Source organism: Olea europaea, chromosome 16 (genome assembly GCF_002742605.1).
Source record: "Olea europaea var. sylvestris chromosome 16, O_europaea_v1, whole genome shotgun sequence".
In the NCBI taxonomy this organism is placed as follows: domain Eukaryota; kingdom Viridiplantae; phylum Streptophyta; class Magnoliopsida; order Lamiales; family Oleaceae; genus Olea; species Olea europaea.
The window spans coordinates 19,228,200-19,253,148 of NC_036252.1; the positions used below are offsets into that span (position 1 = coordinate 19,228,200).

The 24,949-nt window shown below is 35.7% G+C and overlaps 3 protein-coding genes, 1 long non-coding RNA gene and 1 other non-coding gene across 5 annotated transcripts; 3 read left to right on the forward strand and 2 right to left on the reverse strand.

The window, feature by feature from the left end:
• Nucleotides 1–4,327: 4,327 nt before the first annotated feature.
• Nucleotides 4,328–7,965, forward strand: LOC111412406 (U1 small nuclear ribonucleoprotein C-like). The gene is made up of 6 exons (XM_023043330.1): nucleotides 4,328–4,476; nucleotides 5,594–5,630; nucleotides 5,713–5,755; nucleotides 6,172–6,213; nucleotides 6,311–6,530; nucleotides 7,391–7,965. The coding sequence occupies exons 2-6, from the start codon at nucleotides 5,623–5,625 to the stop codon at nucleotides 7,642–7,644; spliced, it is 567 nt and encodes a 188-aa protein (XP_022899098.1). The 5' UTR covers nucleotides 4,328–4,476; nucleotides 5,594–5,622; the 3' UTR covers nucleotides 7,645–7,965.
• Nucleotides 7,966–10,671: 2,706 nt separating this feature from the next.
• On the reverse strand, nucleotides 10,672–14,759 carry LOC111412407. Its single transcript, XM_023043331.1, has 4 exons — nucleotides 14,595–14,759; nucleotides 12,701–13,446; nucleotides 12,495–12,614; nucleotides 10,672–12,383 (listed from the first exon to the last, which is right to left on the reverse strand). The coding sequence occupies exons 2-4, from the start codon at nucleotides 13,337–13,339 to the stop codon at nucleotides 11,484–11,486; spliced, it is 1,659 nt and encodes a 552-aa protein (XP_022899099.1). The 5' UTR covers nucleotides 13,340–13,446; nucleotides 14,595–14,759; the 3' UTR covers nucleotides 10,672–11,483.
• A 1,618-nt stretch (nucleotides 14,760–16,377) lies between these two features.
• TRNAP-UGG lies at nucleotides 16,378–16,449 on the reverse strand. Its single transcript has one exon. It is a non-coding gene; the product is annotated as a tRNA-Pro (tRNA).
• Nucleotides 16,450–16,759: 310 nt separating this feature from the next.
• LOC111412408 lies at nucleotides 16,760–17,966 on the forward strand. Its single transcript, XR_002706057.1, has 2 exons — nucleotides 16,760–16,901; nucleotides 17,748–17,966. It is a non-coding gene; the product is annotated as an uncharacterized LOC111412408 (long non-coding RNA).
• A 4,681-nt stretch (nucleotides 17,967–22,647) lies between these two features.
• LOC111412736 (F-box protein At3g56470-like) lies at nucleotides 22,648–24,135 on the forward strand. Its single transcript, XM_023043653.1, has 3 exons — nucleotides 22,648–22,655; nucleotides 22,748–22,772; nucleotides 22,920–24,135. The coding sequence occupies exons 1-3, from the start codon at nucleotides 22,648–22,650 to the stop codon at nucleotides 23,841–23,843; spliced, it is 957 nt and encodes a 318-aa protein (XP_022899421.1). The 3' UTR covers nucleotides 23,844–24,135.
• Nucleotides 24,136–24,949: the final 814 nt, after the last annotated feature.

Below are 24,949 nucleotides of genomic sequence, written 5' to 3' on the forward strand. Positions count from 1 at the left end.
AAATAAAGCATCCCGAAAAAAACACTTTTTTAATTTTTTTTCCTCAATTTCATTTAGATTCACCCATTCTATCAATAAAATAATTTTGCACTTATCTTTATAACTTCTCTTTTCATTTTAAGCACATATTCTATAGAAAAAAATTCAATTTTAACAAAATCTATTCTTGAAAAGCTAAGCCAAACAGGGTTTGGTGTTTTGTGCAAATTTCAATGCAAGATTAAGGGTTGTTGGACTCAAGACCCAATAGTTCAGTGGAATGACAGACTACCTAATAAGATTTGACTTTATTAAAATATCACTAATAATTGTGCTTTGTTACATATTTGTTGTACACAATTAATGAATTACAAGTCAATATTTCATCAATATCCAGCATCAAGTTGTACAAATGGGCATAAGTAGCCATTAAGATCTAGACAACAAAATTATAAAGTTTTTGTTTGGAAATTGATTGTCAATATTGGTATGATTATATATTCCAATGTTATATAGTGTATTTATCTTAAACAATATTGTAAAAATTAGTTTGAACATTGATCTAAAAATGATAAACGATCAAATCGATAATAAAATATAAATATAATTCTAACATAAATCAACCAACTTTGGGGTGAAAGGCTGGTTCTTGAATTACTTGGGGTTCTAATTTTCGATTTTTAGATGTAATTATATCTATTTTTGAACTGAATATCGATTTTGTTATTATAATTTGGCGTAAAGATTAAATATTGTAGCAATAGTTTTGACAAAAGTCACAAAACTATTAAAACGTGTAATTGAATTAGACTGCATGGAGGTATGTGGCACTTTGTCCCTCAGACTTGACCCAAATGTAGTATTTTTCGAAGACTTTCACTACCCTTTGGGTCCTTTGGACGACCTTGGGAGCAGTCTACTTTGATAATTTATTTTTACTTATAAATAAAAAATTAAATATTTTAAAAGTAGAGAAACGATTTTATGAGCATAAGTGTTTATTTTATGTTAAATACTAAAAGCATTACATATCAATTTTTTGGTGAATAAATTTGTGGTGAATCTCAGGATTTGAGTTTGTGCATAAATAAGATGAACATTAATACTTATAGATTATTTTTTTTTTATGTAAACTTACTAGTTCGATCGCAAATTCTCAAATCCAATATTTTGGATCCTATCTTTTCATTTTTGATTTATAAAAGAAAATTAGAGGTCGAGTTGGATCACTTGTAGCCGTGGACCTAGGTTCAATATTATGTAGGTAATTGTAGTTTGTCGAGGCAATCTTGCGAAAATTGCAAAGCCTCTAACAAATTTTTTCAACGTCAGATAGATAACTGATTAATTAATGCAAGATAACATCAAATATAACTCAAGGTAACATTATAGCTTGTTCATTACTACTTTGACAACCACTAGGTGGCTTAAGCAAGCATCTTGGGCGAGGAGAGAAGGTAGGTAGTCTTCAAAATAATACAAAACGATTAGGTGCGTACTCGAAATGCGGTACTAGATGGGATTGTAAAGTACTGTCATACCCAACCTCCCAAGTCCCAACCACATGCTTAGGGTACATGTAGAACTCGACCTTTGTAGAGACCCTGATGACCTTCTACTAGTAGAACCTGGAATCATATACAAATGGATTACTAAAAGAACAAGGTACTCAATGATGCACAGTGGAGTCCCTTTTTATGGCTCACTGCAACACAAGTCGGGTTTTAACCATGTCAAAGGCAGCTGTGATCGTGGTACTCGAGCTTCACAATATGCGAACTATAGTTCAATTCTTCAAACATGGATTGGAACTCTTTGTGGATATCAGTGTACAGACAGCTCTTATTTCTTGGCCTGTTGGGACATATCCGCGATTAACCTCTCTCACGCTACTCCAGGAACAGGACGGTGGAGGACCATTAAGGTTGGGGTTCAAATTTTTAGAAATGGTTGACAAAATTGACAAATGAGAGAACTTGACACTTGTATTATCTACACAGAGACTAATCAAAATTAGGGATTCAGAACTTCAAAAATGTAGGTGAGATCATTTCATCGTTTTATTTATTCAATTCTCGTTGGTATTCACATCATGTTTGGAACGAGGATTGACTTCTAAATTTCCACATTATGGTAAAAAGGCTTTCGTATAAACTTGCATGTATATACCAAGATGAGTTATATTACATAATGCCAAGAAAATCAAGAGCTTTCATACAATTAAGTGTGAGACACCACGTATAGAGGGAAGAAAATGTTGGAGACTAGAGTTATTTTGGCATAATTTTGATTGAGGTCGATTATTCTTTTTGAAAGATCGACGTAGATTCACATTCTCCTTTGTAGAAGCATCGAAATCGTATATTTACTTGTCCAATACGATGTTCGAGTAAATGGGAAATTAAAATTTAAAATGTACTCGTTGGAGGTGATTTAAGTGTTGGAGGGAAAGCAATTGTAATTCGTCACTCATGGAAAAAATGATAAGAAAATGACTAATTTGTATATGGCCACATTTTATGAGAGCGTAATAATTTGTAAGATAGATACTTTCTCTTGCACATGCATGTAGGGGTGCAAATCATGAACTTGTGTGTGTGTGTCCTCAGGATTCATAATATGTTTCTATTGTCCGAATTCTAGTGTTTATAAAAGGTTTAGTCCACAAAAATAGAAGTTTGGTACCCGACTTGTTATTGGATTCACCATTATATCCTGATAGACATATCGACTTGGATTTGTCATATGTTGCCAATGGGGATGTAGTTAACGTCGGCCAAGCCCGACCTCGTGGTGAGCGGCCACCTCAGGCACATAAGAGAATAATACATAACTTTTACATATAAGAATCACATTCAAAACTAACCAACTTGTTAAATTATTTCAAAATTCAGGTGTCAATTCCACTATATATATATATATATATATATATATATAAATATTTAATAATTAAATATAATAAAAGTAACAATTACACAATTAATGGTCACATATCTCCAATTATAAGTCACATATTTATTTACTGATCACATATCATCAAATTAATTGGTTACAAATATTTTCGTGGCCACAGATTTTTTCCTGGTCACAAATCAAAAAGTTTTGTTGGTCAAAGATTATTTTGAGGTCGCAAATCAAAATTTTTATATGTCACAGTTCTCATCATTGATCGCAGATGAAAAATTATAGGTCATAGATTATATATTTGTCACATATTTTCGAATTTGTTAGCCACAATTATCAAATTTTAAGGTCACATTGGTCACAGGTCAAACGGTGGATCACATACCACCACCACCTCCTCCGTCACCATCACCCTCACCCTATCACTATCGCTATCGCCCCCACCACCTCGACTAAACCACCATGACATCACCACCAACAAAATCGTCACTACCAGATTTGGTCAACTCTACCAGCTCTCCAGCCACCTCCACCGCCACCGGAAACCACCCAACCTCCACCACCAAACACAATAATAACACCCAAAGCACAATCTCACCACCATTTCCACCCAAATTGCCACTACCAACAACCATCGCCAACAACACCACCACCACACACAGCCATCGTCAGGGGCACCATCATCGCAAAACACAAAATGAAATTTTTTTTAATGACTTGTTGCCTAACCACACCATCTGCAACCAAAACTGCTCGCAAGATCACCACCTTGCCCCCACCTGCATAATCACACCATCTGCGACTACTAATCATGACCAACAATCCACACACCACCACCAAAACCACTGCCTATCCAACAACCCCCAACACGATAGTCGAATCCATCCTTATGCCACTACTGCCACAAACAAAAACCATTCCACAAACAAAAATAAGTAGTCGTCGGAGTGAGTGAGTGAGATCTAAATCTACCAACGATGAGATCGAAAAACCTGATTGGAGATCGAAGAGAGGTGTTACAGAGCCATTGAGTGAGGTTGCTTCAGAGGAGTAGAGAGAGAAAAAAAAAAACATAATCGTCGCCTGTAAGGACTTAAGGTTGACTCAATGCGTCGTCGCCGTTATGAACCCTACTGTCGTCGCCGTGTTTTGTGATGAAAAAAGTGAGAGAATAAGGAGAGATAGAGAAGATGGTAGAGAGAGAAATATGAGGAAAAATATTAGGGATTGGAAATTGAATTGGGTGAAATTAATATTTAAATTATTAAATCAATACCTGAATTTGTATAATGAAGCTTCAACCATGATTTTTGAATTGTGATGTTTAAACCCCTGCTATTGTGTAATTTCCTCTTCTTTAAATGTAGATTTCTAGGTAATTTTTCACACGGGTCCAAAATTTGATATTATTATTTTGATTTAGAACATTGGCCCATTTAGTAACATCCAGCCCAAGCCCAAATCGTATTCTCCCAAATTCTGAAATTGCCGACGTCTCCTCAGTTCCCAGCAATCTCAGTATCTCATCGCAAATCGATATTCGTCCCAACTTCTTCCCTAATCCAATCTCGTCAACCGACTGCAATAATTCGGGTAAGCAATATAAGTATTAGCATAGTGTAGTTTTTATGGTTACGCCCAACAATTTGAGTATGTCTTTTTGCATACCGAAACTTCCTTGATTTCGTCCAAGGGTAGAAGTAGGCCATTTTTGTAATTTTTGTTTGGTTTGATATCTTTAATAGTACTTGTTATGTTCTTTATCTTTGTTTGGGATATGCTTATTGCAATACTTGTGTTTGTTTCTAATTATCATTGATCTAAATAGAACTATACATTGGGTTAGCTTTGAATAGACTATGTTCAATGGGTATGGATGAATTAATGTACCAAGATGAGTAATAGTATTGAATTTGGCTGAATCATTATTGTTTTTGTCGCTAATTCTTGGCTGTGCTGTTGGAATTCCGTGCTTACCTTTGGCAAAATATCTTTAGTTTTGGATAGAAGAATATCTTCGGATTTTTGCTTCTTTTTCCTTTTTATTTTTATTTTTTATCAATCTTTGTTGTATTACTTTGTTTGGGCTGCATCACATCAAATGGCCTGTGTTGCTAATTTTTGTTGTATTTCTGTTTGATTAGGTTTAATCATTTATATGAATTTATGCTTGGTTGTTCTTAAAAGTTACTAGAAGCTACTTTTTGTTGATAAATTTTGTTTCTGATGGAATTCTATTCTCGTGGGAAGATTTGTACTCTCACTTTCTGAGCATCTATGCTGCTGTGGTGAAATCTGTTGCATTCAGTTGGAAGTGGTTCATTCTTGCTTATTTCTGTTGATATGTGGTTTGGTTTGAATAAATGAATACATCATGTTTGCAGACAAGGTGATTATCATAATATTTGACGAAGATTTGTGTTAGTTGAGTAGGTCAAACAAAAAAATAGAAAGACAAAAAAGTATCCCTTTATTTGTTTGAGCTTGATTTTTCAGGGATTGGCTGTATAAAAGACAACTACTTAAGGGCACAACTTCTAAATTCGACTTGGGTCTCAAAATCTCAATTAGAAAACTAGTTGAGTTATGCAGTAAATATGAATGTGTGATTTTCTGAATGTAGGAAATTGTTGTTATGCTTCATGCGATCTAGGGTTTTGTTCTTCCTTCTGGTCTATGATTTTTTTGTTTTGGTTTTGATCTTCCTCAGGTTGTTAACGAAGTTCTTCATATCAGACGATGCCTAGGTCTCTCTCTCTCTCTCTCTAATAAACCTGAATATAGTGTTCATTTTATTTCAATTTTTTATTTATTTGTTTATGTCTTCAGGTATTACTGTGATTATTGCGACACCTACTTGACACATGATTCCGTAAGTCATCACCCTTCTTCTGTAAAAATTTTTTATTTTCCCTTTCAGTTGTTCGTTTGAATAGTTTCTTCTTAATGAGTTCCTGATATTCATAATCTATCCATGGAAAAAGAAACGAGACACTGATGCTATTGCTCCAATATTGTGTAAATTTATTACCATTGTTGTCGTGTGAAAAATTGTTCTCTGTTCATTTTCTGTTATTATTTCTTATGAATTGGTTTTGCAAGCATAAAAAAATAGGGGGCTTAACTTTATATCCCTTTTCTTTCTCCTCATGGTTATTTAGCCTTTTTAGTAAATTTGGTTTTTGAAGAACTATCTGGATCATTCCTCACACTTCTAGCATTTATTTGATATTTAATTTAGTAGAGTCTTCACTTAGATATTGCTTATTTTTTTGGGTGTAATTACAGCCTTCTGTTAGGAAACAACATAATGCTGGATACAAACATAAGGTATTTTCTCAATTCCACCTGCCTGCAACTTTGTATTATTTCACGCTTGAAGGGTTACATAAATGTCATTTTATACATTTATCTGCTAACTGAGCAGGCAAATGTGAGAACTTACTATCAGCAATATGAGGCACAATTGAACCAAAGTTTGATTGATCAAAAAGTCAAAGAACATCTTGGGGCATTTAGGCCTCCTGCTCCATACCCTCAGCTGAGACCTGGTCTACCGATTCTACCTACTCCCATGCCGATTCCAGGTGCACAATTTCCAGGATTTAGGCCTCCAGTTTTGCCAAGGCCCACGCCTGGAGCTCCAGGTATGTGAAACGTTTTGATGTGATGCCAGTCTTTTCCCTTAAATTTTACTTCCTTGTTTGCTGTTGCCCAGCTCATATTGGATCCAGCCAAATGTCCCAGGAATAACACGAGTTCTAGTCTTCTAGGTTATCTATGTGTCTTACGATTTAAGATAGCAAAACACTGAATGATCTGGGACTTATAATCCTAGGAATTTTTGTATGGATATCATTAGCTAATAGATATTCTTTAGAGCATGTTTGGCTAAGCTTAAAAAGAAGTAAGAGATGAATTTAAGTACAATGCATTTCCAAACATGTTTTGAAAACGTTAACTTTTTCTTTGAGTAAGAAAAAGGTAATGTTACCTAACTGTCAATATAAGCCTCCATTTGGGAAGAATTTATAGACAATTTAAGTTATAAATACATAGAATTGTGTGGTGGATAAGTGTATAGTAATAGTGGGTCCATTGGCATGTGGTTGAAAATGAAATTTGACCATATTATGAATTTTGTCAAACTGGGGCTAAGTAACTTATTTTCAAGACCTATAAAATGGTTATTTATTTTAAAAGTTACTTATTTACTTATAAGTTAACTTTTAAGGTTTTCAAATTTTCTTTTTCACTTTTGTTTGAATTCACATGACCTGGCCAGTCCAGGGCACCACCACGTGCCAAAATGCTCTTAGTCTGGTCTATCTGAATGGTTAAGTTAACTTTTAAGCTTTTCAAATTTTCTTTTTCACTTTTGTTTGAATTCACATGACCTTGGCAGTCCAGGGCACCACCATGTGCCAAACATGCTCTTAGTCTGGTCTATCTGAATGCTATTCTGCTTCTACAGAACTTCATATCTACCGTCCTTTTATGTTGCCAGGTTATGTGGGTCCTCCGATGCCCCAGATGGCACCTCCACCTGGTGCTCTATTGCCTGGACAACCAAATGGTCTCCAAATGCCTGCAAGTGCTCCTCCTCCTCCAACGGTTCCTGGAAGTGCAGGAACGCCTACTTCTGGTGGTGCCCCACCAATGTTTACACCACAATTGTATCAAGGGAATGCCCCTGTACCAACAAGTGGAGGCACTGATGTTTCTAATATGAATGCCCATGCTTCTGAGACTAATCAGTAGTTCGTTACTAATGCATTCTTGGGCAGTGGCATCAGTATGAGATTGCTGTAAGATGACTGATAAATTGTGCTGAGAAGTTAGTGGTCTTGGCCTTTTTTCTTCCTTAATAGAACCGTAGACTGCAAATATGTACCTAGAACTGAAACCATCATTTGAGGGAGGGGCTTCAGAACGCTTAATGTCCTCTGATCCCCTCTGCAGTTGTTTCCTTGAAATGAATTGTCATTTTTGGCATTCGAAAATGTTATGTACACCGTTTTAAGGTTGAAGTTTGATGCTAGTGAACTTTTGAATCTAAGGGGGAGAGTATTCAATCGAGAATTTTAATGACTTTTTGGGATTTAAAAAGTTTAGGGTATTCAATTGAGACTTTTTGAGATTCTTTGAAAGTGATGGTGTATTCAATTGATACTTTTATAGACTTTTAAAGAGTCTCTAAAAATTACGGTGTATTTAATTAAAACTTTTTAGAAGTCTCTATAAATTTTGGGATATTCAAATTTTAAGTCTTTTGAGTACTAACTTCAAAGTAGAAGTACTCATATAAAATTTTAAAATTTATCTCTCATTAATTACAAGATCTTGGGAGGCTCTCACGGAAAAAAATACCATTTTTTTTTCCAATATTTCTTTCGTTTAACCTTTCATGGACATAATTTTTTTTTTAATTGATTATATTTCATTTCTCTCTCTCTCTCTCACGTTATTTATCTCCATTTTCTATGAAAAAAGTGAACTGGATTCTTGTAGCTTCTTTTCTTTTTTCATTCATTTTTTTTTATATTTGATTATTATTCATTTATTTAAGGTCTTAAATCATTATTATTATAATATAGGAAGAAGAAGGAGAAAGAGAAGGGGAATTGTGGGAATTTACACCTCATATATGATAATTTCACACTAAATCTAAGTGAATTTTATTATAAATGAAAGTTTTCAAAAGTTTTTTGAATTCCATAAAAACCTATAAAAATTTTAAAATGAAAATTCATAGAAGCCTCCGAAAAGTCACAAAAGTCATCACTTAAAAAAGTCTCAAAATTTTCAAAAGTCTCAATTTAATAAGCTCCCTAACTAAGGGTCCGTTTGGTAGGGATTTTGAGAATTGATTTTTTGACCGTTAGAAGAAAAGTAGGGTCCACATATGAGAGAAGAAGTCAAAAATTACGGCTTGAATAGTAAAATAACGGTCAAAAAATCAAATTTTTGGGGCAAAAAATCCCTACCAAACGGAGCCTAAGTCTATGCAATTGTTGATTTCAATATACAAGCACATTAGCATATTAGAAAAGAATTACATGTTGGGTTTGTTTAGGGAAAATTTCATAAGTGAAAGATTAAGTATGGTAGATTTCAAAATTAAAAAAACAAGTTTCAAAATTCAAAAATCAGATTTTTATTAAAATCTATTTATAATTTAATTAATTATTTTATTAATTAATATATTTAGGTCACAGTTATTTAATTAATTAATCACAGATTAATTTTTAGTCGCAACTTATCAAATTATTGATCGTAACTTATTTATTCAGTCACAAATCAAAAACTTTATAGGTTACAGAATATTTTTTGGTCACAAATCCAAAAATTTTATTGGTCACATATTATTTATGGACCACATATTCAGAACTTTTATTTGTCACAATTTATTTACTCATTGCAAATTATTGAATTAATTGATCACGATTAATTTTTCGATCACAACTTAATCAATTGTGAGTCACAATTGAAAGTCATAGTCACAATTGAAAGTCACATATACAATTGCTAGTCACAATTTTCCTCCACCACCATATCCACCATCTCAAAACAAACTAACACCCACTACCAAAAACCATTACAGGAACCATCACCACGGCACCACCAAAAACGAAACTAGCTCACAACCAGCACCACCATGAGAACTACCGTAACCGCCAGATAGACCACAACTAATAGCGCCGCCACCACCCAAATTCACTACATAACCACACTACCGCAAAACACCACCACATCACAAAAACCACCAACTGCAGGAACCTAGTGAACTCTCGCTATCATCATAAACACCACCAATGGTATAGGAATGTGTAAATCGCTCGTCGCTCTACTCGCACAGCAACATCCCCAACCACCGTCACACACTGCCTCACCATCCCAAAACTAACAAAAACCACCAGCACAACTGCCAACAACAACGAATCAATCTGTGACCATCACCAAACAAGATCATTGCTGCCACCACAACCACCAACAAAATCGTCGTCAAAACACCAACCACCACCCCAAAACCAACAAACCAATTAACCTGATTAGAGAAGCGTTTGGCGGTGGAAAGAAGGCGGTTGGACCGCAGAAGAGAGAGGAGGATGGAGAAGATCTCCTATCCGATCTATGAACACCGAATCCTGAGTCGGTCGGATTGAAAGATCAGATATAGGGAGTCCCGACCCCGGATCGGATGGTGGATACAGTAGTCTCGAAAATGTTGCCTTTGACGTTGAAATGTTGCCTTTGACGTTGAGCTTGATGCAGTCACCTCCGATGGCTTGGGTGGCGAAAGTATTGTTGGAAATTCTGTCCTTCGTGTACAATTGTTACTAGGAGCTTATTGCTTGGGATCAGTTCACGATCTGTCGTCGCGAGTGGCAATGGTGCGAGGGAGGAGTGGCGGCAATGTCGTGAGTGGCTGTGGTGGAGGGAGGAGAGAAGATGAAGAGAGGGGGAAAATGATGGAGGGAGAGACGGCCATGAAGAAAGGGAAAAATGGTGGAAATAATTTTAGGGTTTGGGATGAAAATTGTATATTTAATATTTAACATTTAAAAATAATATATCTGATATTTGAAAGGTGAAACTTGCCATCTGATTTTAGAACTCACATTTTTAAAAGTATGATTTTTTGTAATTTCCACGTTTGTTTATTAGGATACAAGTCCAAAAATTGTGGTAGTTATTTTCTCTTAGTTTTCTGACACTGATTATATTTGAGGAAATTTCTAAAAGTGAACCCAAGTAGGTACTTTCAAATGTTATTTGCAACAAAAATTGAGCTAACAATAATTAAAACTTAATTTCTCGGTACTAGAAACAACGAAAGAAGAAAAGTATTACAGGTTTCTCAAAATGTTTTGCATCCGTTAAGCAGAGAAATAAACACAGGGAATGGATCGTCTGCGCTTGAAGAGCTCAATATCAGTTAAATAACAGCGACAACACATAATATTTTCGCTGAAATCCAATCCCAGACCAGAAATTTCCGACATCCTCCTGCATTCACATGGTGGTCTTGAACGAGATTTTCTTTAGCAAATGTGACCAAAATCATTCACTGTTGGTGGAGAAGTAGAAGACCAATAATATTCATTGGAAGTATACGATGAGCCGATGATATACATTAGCTAAAAAATGCTACTGGAATCCATGATGTACCATCTATCTTGTTTGGAAATTCCATCCTGAATTAAGATTGATTACCAATCCCGGGGAGCAACCCACAGTTTATATCTGAATTGCAGCAAACTGGTGGAACAAATTCTCAGATTAAACAGTAAGGATAGTGCTAATCCCGACAGATTCAGACAAGAATAGACCCACGCGACTCATCAATCAGCATGCAAAGTCTTAGCATAAAAGGTACATCACATCCTCTCAACAGTTAATCTGATATTCTTCACGCAGATGGGTTTTAGGAGTCTTGAACTCAAGTACAGAAATATAATGTACAACAAAGAGAATTTATGCAAAGTTACAACTCTTCGATGAAATCTTGATCCACACAAGAAAGCTTGAGAGTGGAAGATGTACCTCTTAAAACATAATTTTTGATGAAGATAACGAGACAAATACAAAGATTACACTCAGCGCCGCGAGACAGAGGGTCCTCCAAAAGAATAGCGGTCGGAGACTGTTGTGGATGTGGATTTGCTCTTGCCGCCAAGGAGGTTGTATCTCTGATTGTATTCAGATGGTTCCCTGGAAGCATGTGATGGATATGGTCTTCGATTGTATTCTGACAGTTCATGAGGAAAATATGATGAATATGATCTTTCTCCATCAGGAATCATTCTTCCAGGATTAACTGCAGCACCACTGGTGGAGTTTGGATAATTTATAGGAGAATGTAATCTGGCAGGTGCTGTTGCTGTCATTGGTGGCAGCGAGAGATATCGATTTACCAACGATGTGGTGCTTTCATCATAAGGATTATATGCCTCTTTGGCAGCTTGATTAGTTCTTATGACAGGAGACACTTCAGTCGGCATTTCATGGGGACCTCTGAGTCCATAAGTGCGGTACTCTTTTTCACTGAGAAAAGTAGCATCAGGTCGACTGACTTCTCTCTGTTGTAAAGTTACATTGTTCATAGGAGCAGGGTTCCTTTGAAACTGATCCTTCTCTTGTTCAAGATTTCTAGGCTCCCGTGCATGGCCAACAATACCACCTACAGCAGTTGGCAAGAGATTACTTCCCTGTCGAAGACCATAATTTCTGTATTCTTGCTCTGTGAGAAAAAGCGGACGCTGTGAAGGAACATCAGTAGAAATTAATTGGTGCTCAGATAATTTCTTCTCTTTATCAAACTGGAGAATATCTTCTCCTGTTTTGCTACTGCCTTGACGCTTGAATTTCTCCCCAGTGTGCAAAATTGCTGTTGGCAAAATGTTTGGTGCAGGCACGGGTTCCGAACCCCGGACCAAAGATTTACCACTTGAATGCAACTTTGGGGTTGGCTGGAATAAGCTTGACAGGTGCTTTACCTGCAAGGAAGAGACAGGGGTTGGGAATATTTGCAGTTCGACTTTTACAAATAAACATTTTGAAAAATATAAAAATGCTGATAAATGAAAAAGACATGGTTATCTTCTTACTTGGGATGCGGTTAACTCTGTCTTGAACTTGCGTGTCCGTTCATCATAATTGTCTTTGATTGCTTTCTTAAATATATTCTCAGGTAGTGGAAGGCAGTCACTATGAACAGTGAAGCGGACCTGTAGAATGACAAATCATCATTGTAAAAATATCCTCGGGTTAAGAATGAATGCAAAACAAAGATGGGGTATCTAAAGAGAGCAACCTGAGCAGGGAAGGCCCCCCCATATGCAGCCGGTTCAAGTTTCATGCCACCAGCAGAAGATGCTTCATAGATTCCATACAGGAGCTTGAGATCAAAATCATAGAGGAAAAGCTTAAGACCAGGCTTGATGCCCATAACAAACTCTTTCCGGCTAGCTGAGATTCCCATCACGTGGTAACGGAAACAATCCGGTTTGGTTTTGGTATTGCACATAAAAATCAGTCCACCAAGATTTTTCCCAGACTTCTCATCTTCCTTTTTCCCCTCTTCATTCTTCTCCTTTATAATTCCCCTTTTCTCTTTCCCATGATGTGAACTTGCATCGCTTATATCTTCTTTTTTATTATTATTACTTTCTCCCACTCCTTCATTTGTTCTCTTCCTTTTATTGCCTTTTATGGCCTGAACTTCTGAAATGGTTTCTGCTTCGTTGCCTGGTGCATAATTCTTAATCAGACATTTGCCTGCAATCTGAGATTCAGGCTCAAGAGCCCTGAGAGGCTTCTTGCCAGAAAGTCCTGCTATTGAAACAGAATCCACAGCAATTTCGCCTTTTCTCTTGTTTTCCACTGGTTTTTTGACAGAAACTACTTGTTTAAATTCCGTGGCATCCCCACCTTTTTTCTTGTTTTTTGGCATTTTCTTGTTAGAAACCACCTCTTCAGAAGTAGATTCAGTGGCTACACGACCTTTTTTCTTCTGCTATCCAAACCTCTTCTCAACATCAGATGAAATATTGCAAATACCTGAGATGCGACAATTGTATGCATGAGGAAAGTGAATTCATTTCTAAATCACAAAGAGCATTCTGACATTAAGCAACAGCAAATATAGACACTCAATGGAGAATCTCAGGCCAATAAGCTATGACTACGAAACGAATTGGATCGGTTTTCTTCCATTTATTCCAAGGCAAGAATTCAACAATCCCTTAACCAAAACTAGGACTTCCAAAAACTAAAGAAAGAGCGGAATCTCCTCCGATTGCTGCTTTCGCGACCTGACTCCTGGGTAGGAGGGAGGCAGGAGCGTAGGGGGCGTAGGCCTCCCAAAAGGTAACGGAGGCGTGCAAAGGTTAAGAATTCCAAAAAGCATAATACTTAAAGAGTAAATGAAAGTCTTTTGCAGCTAAACAAAATGTATTGTTTTGGATCAAACAGAAAAATTGACAAGTTTCTTTTTTAGTTCAGCCATTTGGAAATGAGAAGAACATTTTCCGTGTGATATATTCGCATTTGAAACACCAGCAAGACAATAATTTTACACTTATGAAAATGGTCTCGAGTATGAGAAAGAACAAGAACAGTTCATAACAAGTGATATCTTTACAATCAAATGTACTATAACTTTCTAGTACTTTTTGATAGCCAGATACTCCTACCTTTTCATTTTCCCCTTACTTTCAAAATTGGTTTAACTCAATGCCTCTCCATAACTTTCCTTGTGTATTCACATATGGTAGCTAGGTTTCACATCTGATTTTAATTGTCTTCAGTTCATACAATTGACAGGGGCAGAAACTGAATTCACCTAAAATTTACGAACTTTTCTACTCCCATTATCTTCTTTTTTGCAGCAAGAAATCATAAGCAAATTAAAACATGATTCAAAATCCTACTCGGAAAAACCTTTATTAATTTTGCATATATTCGGTAATAACGTATTCAAAAACCTAATTTCTACTCCCCAAAATTAAGTACTGCCAAAAGTTAGACAAGAGAAAATCTCGAGCAAAATTGAAACAACCGGAGAAAACTTACAGCGAAAACAACATAAAAATCACAGGAAATGTTTATTCATCCCTATACAACCATTAATTGCAAAAAAATAAAAAATAAAAATAATAATAATAACAACAACAATTTCATAATTAAGTAAAATTTCTAGAAATGACCTCGAATTGATGCTTGGTCAATCTGAAGAAAAGAGTCGATCAAAAGAGAGCTGAACGAATAGATCAGATGCAGTTTTCAGGAAATTTTATACCGGTAAAAAACGATGATTACGTTTACATACGGGCTGGGCTATTAGAGTATGAAGTTATATTGGGCCCAAATTCAGCGTATCATTCAGGCTACCCTAAAACAATAATTTATATAGGACTTTATATTCCCCGTTTGAACCGCATTAATTTTCATTATTTTACATTTCATTTTTTTTTTCTTTTATTTTCAACCATACAATCTTCCATAAAATAATATTACACGTAAATCAAAAAATTTTCCTTCTTTTTATGTTTTACAAAAACATTTGATTTTGTTGCGTTTTTTGAAATAACTCATAGTCAGTTTTGGTGATAGATTTGACATCTAGTCAGCATCTATCATCGGCGCATGTCACTTTCGAGTCCACTAGGGTGATTCGGGACGGGTCGTGTCAGTAGATTTGCATCGTGAGGAAGATATAGACAGGAAGATGGAGAATTAAAGTAAGAATAGATTATTACAGTTTAAAAATGGTCTGAATTTTGATGGTCACGTGTCGGCACTCGGAGTTGGAGGAATCTTCGATGACGGTCGCTCCTTGACGACGATGATAGTGGAAGGATAAGGTAGAGAGATAGAGAGAGAGACGGGATATGATAAGGGAAGAATTTAGGGGAAATGATTAGGGCTTTAATTGAATTGGATGGATTAAATATATATAATACCAGATTTTTGCATAAGTAAACTTCATCCCCTAATTTTGAATTTGAAAGTTTTAATACTTAGTTTTATGCAATTTCCTCAATTTTATACTCCTAAAATCTTAATCCGTCAAATGAAAATTCGAAATTCTCTTTTCAAAAAATCGTTAATAATGAATAAATCGAAGGGTGCCAGTGAAAACAGTTAAACCCATCAAATCAAATCGAAACAATCTTTTTCAATGGTTAGTAATCCCACGTGCTTCTATCAATAGCCGTAAATATTTAAAAATTTGTTTTCTAATTGACTATTTAGGCCTCGTTTGATTGCGAAGAATGAAAAGGAAAATGAATTCCACCTAAGTTGGAAAACAAAAAATCACCATACCCATAAAAATTCGTTTTTCATGGAATTGACAAAAAACGTGCTTTAAATGGTTGTACATAAGAATTCGAATTCCATTTCCACATGCGAATCAAATAGTCAAAGTAAAAATTATTTTCCTTGGACGAGACATTTTCCATTGAAAATGTTGCAATCAAACAGGGCCACTAATTGAGCTGATTTTTAATTAATTCATTTTGTAATTGTTTTCCTCTTAGAGATAATTATGAATTTCAATTAATAAAAGAAACTTGATATTTTATTTAGTGCATGTGTCAAGGTCGATAATTTAGATTATACACAAAACATTCTTAATTTCTTGCTGGATTATTAATTTATATTGTTACTAATTATAGAATTGTAAATACTACTCATTTTAACTAAAATAAATTACTAATTGTCTATCTTTATATTGTTAATCCCAACTTATGTTATATAATTCTCATGAACATTGTGAATAATTAATCCATTTAATGAAGGAAAATAAGATTAGTTTATATTTCAAAAAATAGAATTAATAATTTCACCAAAAATATTCAGATTATACAAATATAGCACTCTTTTTCTGCTTCTCCAGAAATATAGAAAACAGTGGCTTTCTATTTAAATTTTAGTTGAAAAAGTGCCATATAAAATTAGCTTACAAATCAAAATAAGAAGGGAAAAGGGGCATTCCGAGAATCGAACTCGGGACCTCTCGCACCCAAAGCGAGAATCATACCACTAGACCAAATGCCCAGATATGCATTTTGCATTTTACTACTAATATATCTCCATTTTCATTTCAGAAGTTTATGAAAAATACAGTCTCCGTACAATCGTAAGAACGTGTATGGAGACTGTTAAAGATTATTTTTATTATAATTATTTTTCTTAAACTATTTTATCGATTGTGAATGGTTCCATTTAATGTATACGATTCCAAATTTAAGGTCGACCGTGCAGACAGAGACATATACATGTACAATTGGTACCCGACTCCCATTTACTCGATATATATAACTAATGCGACTTTAAATGTGCAAGTAATATTACTGGACTAGGAATTCTAAATAAAGTAGGATTCAAGAAAAGTTCAAACAAATAGAGTTTAGTTATTATACTTCACTGTACCTCTCTCTGTTATGAATTTCTCGCCAGTCACAGCGATCGTCCTCTCAAATGGCATATTTCCCCACAAATTCTAATGGGTAAGTGCAGAAATTCGATTATTTCCTCAATGATATGCTGTTATAGTTTTTATTTTTTCCATTTTTTGTTTTCCCGCGCTGTGTTTTTCTTCAATTTGAAGATTTTGTTTGCAGGATGTGAAAAACTGTCTATTATATTTCGTTTTTCCCGAACAAATAGATAGTTTTATTGTTTTTGAATTTTTTTATTTATTTTTTTAAATTGGGATTAAACATTATGTATCACTCTGAATCTGAGTTGGATGTTTTGGGATAAATGGAATGTCTTGATAATAATTTTCTCTAATTAACCTGAAATCATGTTAATTATGCCCTATATTTTTTCCGCAGAATTAAATTGATTTATGAAAAAAATTTAGACGGACGTCACGGGGAATCCATTGCTCAATGGTGTTAAAAGCATTTAACATCGAAATCGAGCAGTTTACATGTGAGGCTCAGATACTGATCCTCAACTGCATATTGTTTCCTACGAATTAGCCTATTTGGTGAACATAGAGGGATTATTTGTCATTTTTTTCAGTTATATGTGAGCACAATCATTATGTGAATAGGACGCAATCCGAGTGTGAATTTAGAAGTTATGAATCTGAGTTTGAAGTATATGCAAGTGCAACGAGAATTAACCTTCTTTCAAGTTAGATGTTTTTTTGGTATCTTATATATTTTTCATGCAATTAGCGTTTTCCTTGATCATTATTCTTTTATTCTTTGTCAAATTCAGTAGTTGCTTCGTCCCTTGATTTCATCATCGCATTACACTAATTTTCTTTTGGAGATTCGAGCAACAAGAAGCTCTGATAATATTACTTGTTTATTTCGTATTTATTTTTCTTATTTATACAGGTGGGTGATGATCATTTATACAATGTGTGTCAATGTTTTTTTAGGCCGTCTTTGAGTGAAGTTTGAAAACGTATGTTATATTTAGTTATTTATTTTAGCATAATATGTAATTTTCATTTATTGTAAGTTTCCTATTATTTTTAGGTTTCCTTGTAGTAGTATAAAACCTGTTTTATACTTTCTTTGAAAACTCAATTGATGGCTTAATAGATTTTGGTTCCCTCTTTATTCTTCTTCTCTTTTCTTCCTTTTGAATTGATTCAACATATTGATTTGAGATTCATTATATTGTTATCATGGTATCAGAGCCTATAATTGAGTTAAAATTTGTGAAATTTCTGTTTGGGTCGTGCTGAAATCAAGATAGAAATCAGGTAAAGAAAGTTTGTATGAAAAACCTATTCGACAGCAACTTAAAATCAAGATTCCGACCAAACTGGAGATCCATTAAGAAAACGGAGACCAGATCCTTGTTCAGCAGGTTGAGACGAAACGTCCGGTCAGACGCGTATCGGTTTTTGGCAGCGCGTGGCGGTGGCGCGTGAGAACCACGCGCAGAGGCGGTGGTGGCGCGTGAAGGCGCGTGAGTGGTTTTTTCGGGGTTATTCCAAAAGGCAGTTTATTCCTTGGTAAATTTCTGATCTTTTGGTGGTATTAATTTGGTTATACGTATACTGTGCTGTATATTTTAACTATAGTTTGTGGAAGTACGTTGGTTATTGTTGGTATTTATTGACTTTATGATGGCTACTGAAAGAGATGATTCACTTCAATTCATTAGTGTCAGACTAAATGGTAAAAATTACTCGTATTGGAGTACAGTGATGAGAAATTTTTTAAAGGGAAAAAGATTATGGGGCTATGTTAGCGGAACTATTGTGAAACCCGAGAACACTGCTCAGAATTATGTAACAGAGTTAGATAATTGGGAGTCAAACAATGCGAAAATTCTCACTTGGATTCACAATTCCGTTGAGCAATCTATTGGTACACAATCAGCAAAGTTTGAAACAGCAAAAGAAGTTTGTGAGCATTTTCAAACGTTATACACTAAATCTAACTTTGCAAAACGGTATCAGTTGGAAATTGATATACGGGCTTTACATCAGAAAGATATGAGTATTCTTGAGTTCTACGCTGCTATGAACTCTATCTGGGATGAGCTGGCTCTTACGGAATCAGCAGGACTGAAAGCATGTGAGGAATATATTACTTTTAGAGAGGAGCAGCGATTAGTTCAATTTTTGATGGCACTTCGCAGTGATTTTGAGGGACTCGGAAGCTCTATTTTACATCGCACTCCACTTCCTTCAGTTGATTCGGTGGTTAGTGAACTTGTAGCTGAAGAAATACGTTTAAAATCTCTTGTAGGAGAAGTATCTCTTCCTCCATCTAGCACCTCAGTGTTGGCTGTACCTTCTCGACTGTTCACACAGAACCAGAATAAGGGTTATGTGCGAGCTGCTACTGATGAGTGTAACTTTTGTAAACAAAAAGGACATTGGAAGTCTCAATGTCCAAAGCTATTGAAAAAGCAGCAACCTCAATCACACCAGCGATCTTATCGTCCCAATGCTAACATAGCTGCCACCATGCCACCTAATGATTCATCCATACTTGGAGCACCACCTTCATCCAATCCCATGTTGACGGACTTAGCAGAGCAGTTTCAGAAATTCTTAGCCACACAACCACATGCTATGTCAGCCTCCACTCATATAGGTTTGTTATCACAGAATCACTCAGGTATTTCTTCCTCATGGATCTTTGACTCAGGTGCTTTCAAACACATGTCGTCTAATTCAAAACTCTTTAATGACTTGCGTCCTTCTAACCCATCTATGTCTGTTATGACTGCTGATGGTACACCATTACCTTTAGCAGGTGTTGGTTCAGTTAATACACATAATTTGTCACTGTCAGATGTCTATTGTGTTCCAGCTCTTACTTTGAATCTTATCTCTATTGGTCAATTGTGTGATTCTGGATACTTAGTTCAGTTTTCTTCTACTGGTTGTCATGTGCAGGATCCTCAATCTCAGAAGTTGATTGGGATAGGCCGTAGACAATGGGGGTTATATGTTCTGGACAATCTAAGATCATCACACGTTGCAGCCTCTAGTGTTGATTTGTCATCTTTTTCTTTGAATTCATCGTCTTCTAGTTTTTATTTATGGCATTCTCGCCTTGGACATGTTTCCGCTAGTCGTTTAAAAATTTTAGTTTCTAAGGGTCAATTGGGAAATATACAAACTCATGATATTTCTGATTGTAGTGGTTGCAAATTAGCAAAATTTTTTGCTTTACCTTTTCCTCGAAGTATTTCTCATTCTATTGCACCATTTGATCTTGTTCATTCTGATGTGTGGGGACCTGCTCCAGTTACTACAAAAGGAGGGTCTCGATATTATGTGTCCTTTATTGATGATTATAGTCGTTATTGTTGGGTTTATCTTATGAAGCGACGATCTGACTTTCTTTCTATTTATCGATCATTTAGAGCACTTATTAAAACTCAACATTCAACTGCAATCAAATGCTTTAGATGTGACTTGGGTGGAGAGTATACTTCATCCGAATTCTCTAAATTGCTTACTCTTGACGGCACAATTCATCAAACCTCTTGTGCTAATACCCCACAACAAAATGGCATTGCTGAACGAAAGTATAGGCATATTGTGGAAACTGCTCGTTCACTTCTTTTATCTGCCAAAGTTCCCAGTGAGTTTTGGGGAGAAGCAGCTCTTACTGCTGTTTCTTTAATTAATAAGATTCCATCTTCCCACAATTTAGGTTTATCACCCTTTGAAACATTGTATGGGCATCCTCCGGATTACTCCTCATTGAGGGTCTTTGGTTGTACTTGCTTTGTTCTTCGTCCTGAAGTTGAACGTAATAAGTTGACATCTCGGTCTGCTATTTGTGTTTTCTTGGGTTATGGGCAAGGGCAAAAGGGTTAACGTTGTTTCGATCCCATTAATAATAAATTATATGTCTCTCGTCATATCGTGTTTCTTGAGCACATTCCACTCTTCTCCGTTTCTGATAATACTCATAACGTAACCAAAATCGATCTCATTTATATTGATCCATTCTCTGATGATATAAACAATTCACCTTCCCATACCCCATGTACTATTGATTCTTCATGTCCTGCAGGTACACATGCTTCAGATCATGCTACCCCTCCTCCTTCTATGGCTTCCCAAGCACCGCCTGAGATTGTTGATCCAACTCCTGCTTCATCTCTTCCTCGTTATTCTCAACGTATTCGTAAGTCCACTCAGTTACCTGATTTTGATTATTCTTGTTATTCTGAGTCCTTTTGCTATCTTCTAACATCCATTCATAAGTTAGTTGAACCATCTTCCTATAAAGAAGCTATTTTGGATCCTCTTTGGCAACAAGCTATGGCTGATGAACTTTCTGCTCTACATAAGACAGACACTTGGGACTTGGTTCAATTGCCTTCAGGTAAACATACTATCGGTTGTTGTTGGGTTTATAAGATTAAAACCAAATCTGATGGTTCGATTGAACGCTACAAGGCTAGATTGGTTGCTAAAGGTTTTAATCAACAGTATGGTTTGGATTATGAGGAGACTTTTGCTCCTGTTGCCAAGATGACCACTGTTCTACACTTATTGCAGTTGCATCTGTTCGTCAGTGGAGTCTCTCTCAATTGGATGTTAAAAATGCCTTTTTAAATGGAAATCTTCAAGAGGAGGTTTATATGGTTCCTCCTCCTAGTCTTTCTCACACTCCTGGATTTGTTTGTAAACTCAAGAAGGCACTTTATGGCCTCAAACAAGCACCTCGTGCCTGGTTTGAAAAAATTTCCACTGTTGTTAGCTCTCTTGATTTTACATCCAGTCATCATGACTCCGCTTTATTCTTTAGATGCACTTCAGCTGGTCGCATTCTATTATTGCTATATGTTGACGATATGATTATTACTGGTGATGATGTTGATGGAATTGCAAGTTTGAAATCAGAATTGGCTTGTCGTTTTGAAATGAAGGACTTGGGCACACTGTCTTATTTTTTGGGGATCGAAGTTGCTTCTTCTCCTAGAGGTTATCTTATCTCTCAGTCCAAGTATACTATGGATGTCATTGAGCGTGCTCGTCTTACTGATAATAAATCTGCTGATACTCCTCTTGAGTCCAATGCTCGATATTCATCCTCTGATGGTGTCCCATTGACTGATCCCACTTTGTATCGCACTATTGTTGGATGTCTAGTTTATCTTACCATCACACGTCCTGATATTGCCTATGCTGTTCATATTGTCAGTCAATTTGTTTCAGCTCCTATTACAGTTCATTGGGCAGCAGTTGTTCGTATTTTGTGTTATCTTCGTGGTACATGCTTTCAGAGTCTTTTGTTTCCATCAACCTCATCCTTAGTGCTCCGTGCCTACTCTGATGCTGATTGGGCCTGCGACCCTATTGATTGCAAGTCCACTACGGGTTTTTGTGTATTTTTGGGTGATTCACTTATCTCTTGGAAAAGTAAGAAGCAGACTGTTGTTTCCCGCTCCTCTATAGAAGTAGAATATCGAGCTATGGCATCCACCACCATTGAGATTGTGTGGTTGCGATGGTTACTTGCAGACATGGGTGTTTCTCATTCCTCCCCAACTCCCATGTATTGTGATAATACTAGTGCCATTCAGATTTCTCACAACTCTGTGTTCCATGAACGCACAAAGCATATTGAGATTGATTGTCATCTGGTTCGTCATCATCTGCAGACTGGCACCATTTCCCTACCTTTTGTTTCTTCATTGTTGCAGTTTGCTGACTTCTTCACTAAGTCTCATCCAGTTCATCGTTTTCGCTTTTTGCGTAACAAACTCTCGCTTCTTCTTGCTTTAGCATCTTGAGTTTGAGGGGGGATGAAAACGTATGTTATATTTAGTTATTTACTTATATTTAGTTATTTATTTTAGCATAATATGTAATTTCCATTTATTGTAAGTTTCCTATTATTTTTAGGTTTCCTTGTAGTAGTATAAAACCTGTTTTATACTTTCTTTGAAAACTCAATTGATGGCTTAATAGATTTTGGTTCCCTCTTTATTCTTCTTCTCTTTCTTTTCTCTTTTCTTCCTTTTGAATTGATTCAACATATTGGTTTGAGATTCATTATATTGTTATCAAAGTTTAGATTGTTCCATGGGTTGATCTACCGCCCGAGCTTCTGTCACTAATTACCAGTTCTTTGGGCATAATTGATCTTCTTAGTTTCCGTGGTGTTTGTAAGGATTGGCGCTTGGCTCCTTGCACGGCTTCGGCCGAGGTTGAGTCCGATCCAAGCTCTAAGCCCTGGTTTATACTCTTTGGAGAGACTGAATATTGTACCTTGTACAATCCAAATGACAAGATCTATAGTATCAATTTTCCGGAGCTAAAACATTCGACTTGCCTTGCATCAAACCAGGGATGGCTACTTCTCTTCCAAGAAGGCTCCATTTTCTTCTTCTGCCCCTTCTCACAAGCCAGAATCGATCTCCCATGGTTTCCTCACCAAGAAATCTCCGAACATATTGCGGCATTCTCATGCCCTCCCACTTCATTGGAATGCATCGTGTCAATCATCAATCGATGTGATGAAAACACATTGGAGATAAACGTGCTTAAGAGAGGAGAAAATGCATGGACTACACACACATTTGAACTCAACAAACAGAGCTTTGGCACGATTATTGGAGGCATATTCGATGATGAAATGGGAACCTTTTATTATTTAGATAATGCCAGCCAAACTTTGACCTTCTCTATGGAGGCAAGCAAGGAGACAAACTACGTTATATATCAAATTGTAACCGATTCACCTGATGACAAGAGTGTTGGCTACCTGCCATTTTGTTTCGAGAAGAGTTATTTCAGACATTCGGATTTACAAGATAGGATAGGACTCAAGGATGAATTTTCGATTTCAATCTGTGGGGCAATCATACGGGGACATGGGGTGAACATTCTTATTAACAACGAATGCATCGAGGCATCAAACAGGTCAGAAAAATGCCAAATGAAAGGAATATGGATTCAACCAAGATTCTTCAAAATTCCTACAACTCAGAGCTGGTAAATTTGATGGTTTGTTGTTCTTCTAGCATTAGCAACATTCTAATTTTTGTGCTATTTATTCATTAGGCAATTTTGAACACTGGGAGCAACGTATTCATTAGCATGTAAAACTTTAGCCGTTTCTTGTTTTTCCTTTTCCTTTCCTTTTCCCCCCCTCGATCCGATATACTTCTGCACATTATTACTGGAGATTGACAGTAAATGTTTCTCATTGCATGCCTTTTCTTTTACTATCTTTGCCCCCTAATTGGTGGGGATTAAATTTAGATATTTAGTAGATTTTGGAGTGTGTTTGAGCCCCTTTAATTTTGAAAAATGTATTATGGAATAGTAGATTGATGGAGAATACGTGATTAAAAAATAATGAAAAGTTTTTTATTTGCATATGATATTATTTTAATGAAGATTGTATACTTGAAAATGAATATTATAGAAAAAATAATGTGGTAGAATGTAAAATAATAAATAACAAATAGGGGTTTGATAAAAGTTAATAAAATGTGTTGTTAAAAATATGCGGGTTTCATAAAATATGCGATTATAATTAATTGTTGACTTTGATTTATATCAAAATCTAAAAGCCAGTTTGTCTTTCATTATAGGAGAAATTACAGAGTTTTAAATAATATCTTTTGGAGAAAGTTTTGTTAAAATTTAAAGAAACTTTATTGGTTTGTGTGTAGAATGTTTTATTATGTGGATGTTTGGTAGAAAATGTTACTATAATGAACAATTTAATTTGTTAAATGATGACAAACATGAGCTAAATTTTAATCTGAACCAAATAGGGGCTAATCTTGTCGAATATTGTTCAATCTATCTCTGGTCAAACTCTACAGTTAATTTTGACCACATGTTTTATGGGATCCACACTTTTTATTATCAAAAATTGTTAAAATTTCTAATCCCCTCCAAATTGAGACTAAATGTAAACAAGATACCATGACTATATATATTTTTTTATCGGTACCACATTGACTATATTTAATTGTACTTAACGAGTACTAAGCCTCCATTTGGAAAATTTACTAATCGTTTATAAATAGGAAAAGTAAGATGAACATCAAGAAATGTGTGGATAATAATGTGTAAGTAAGTGTCTTTTTA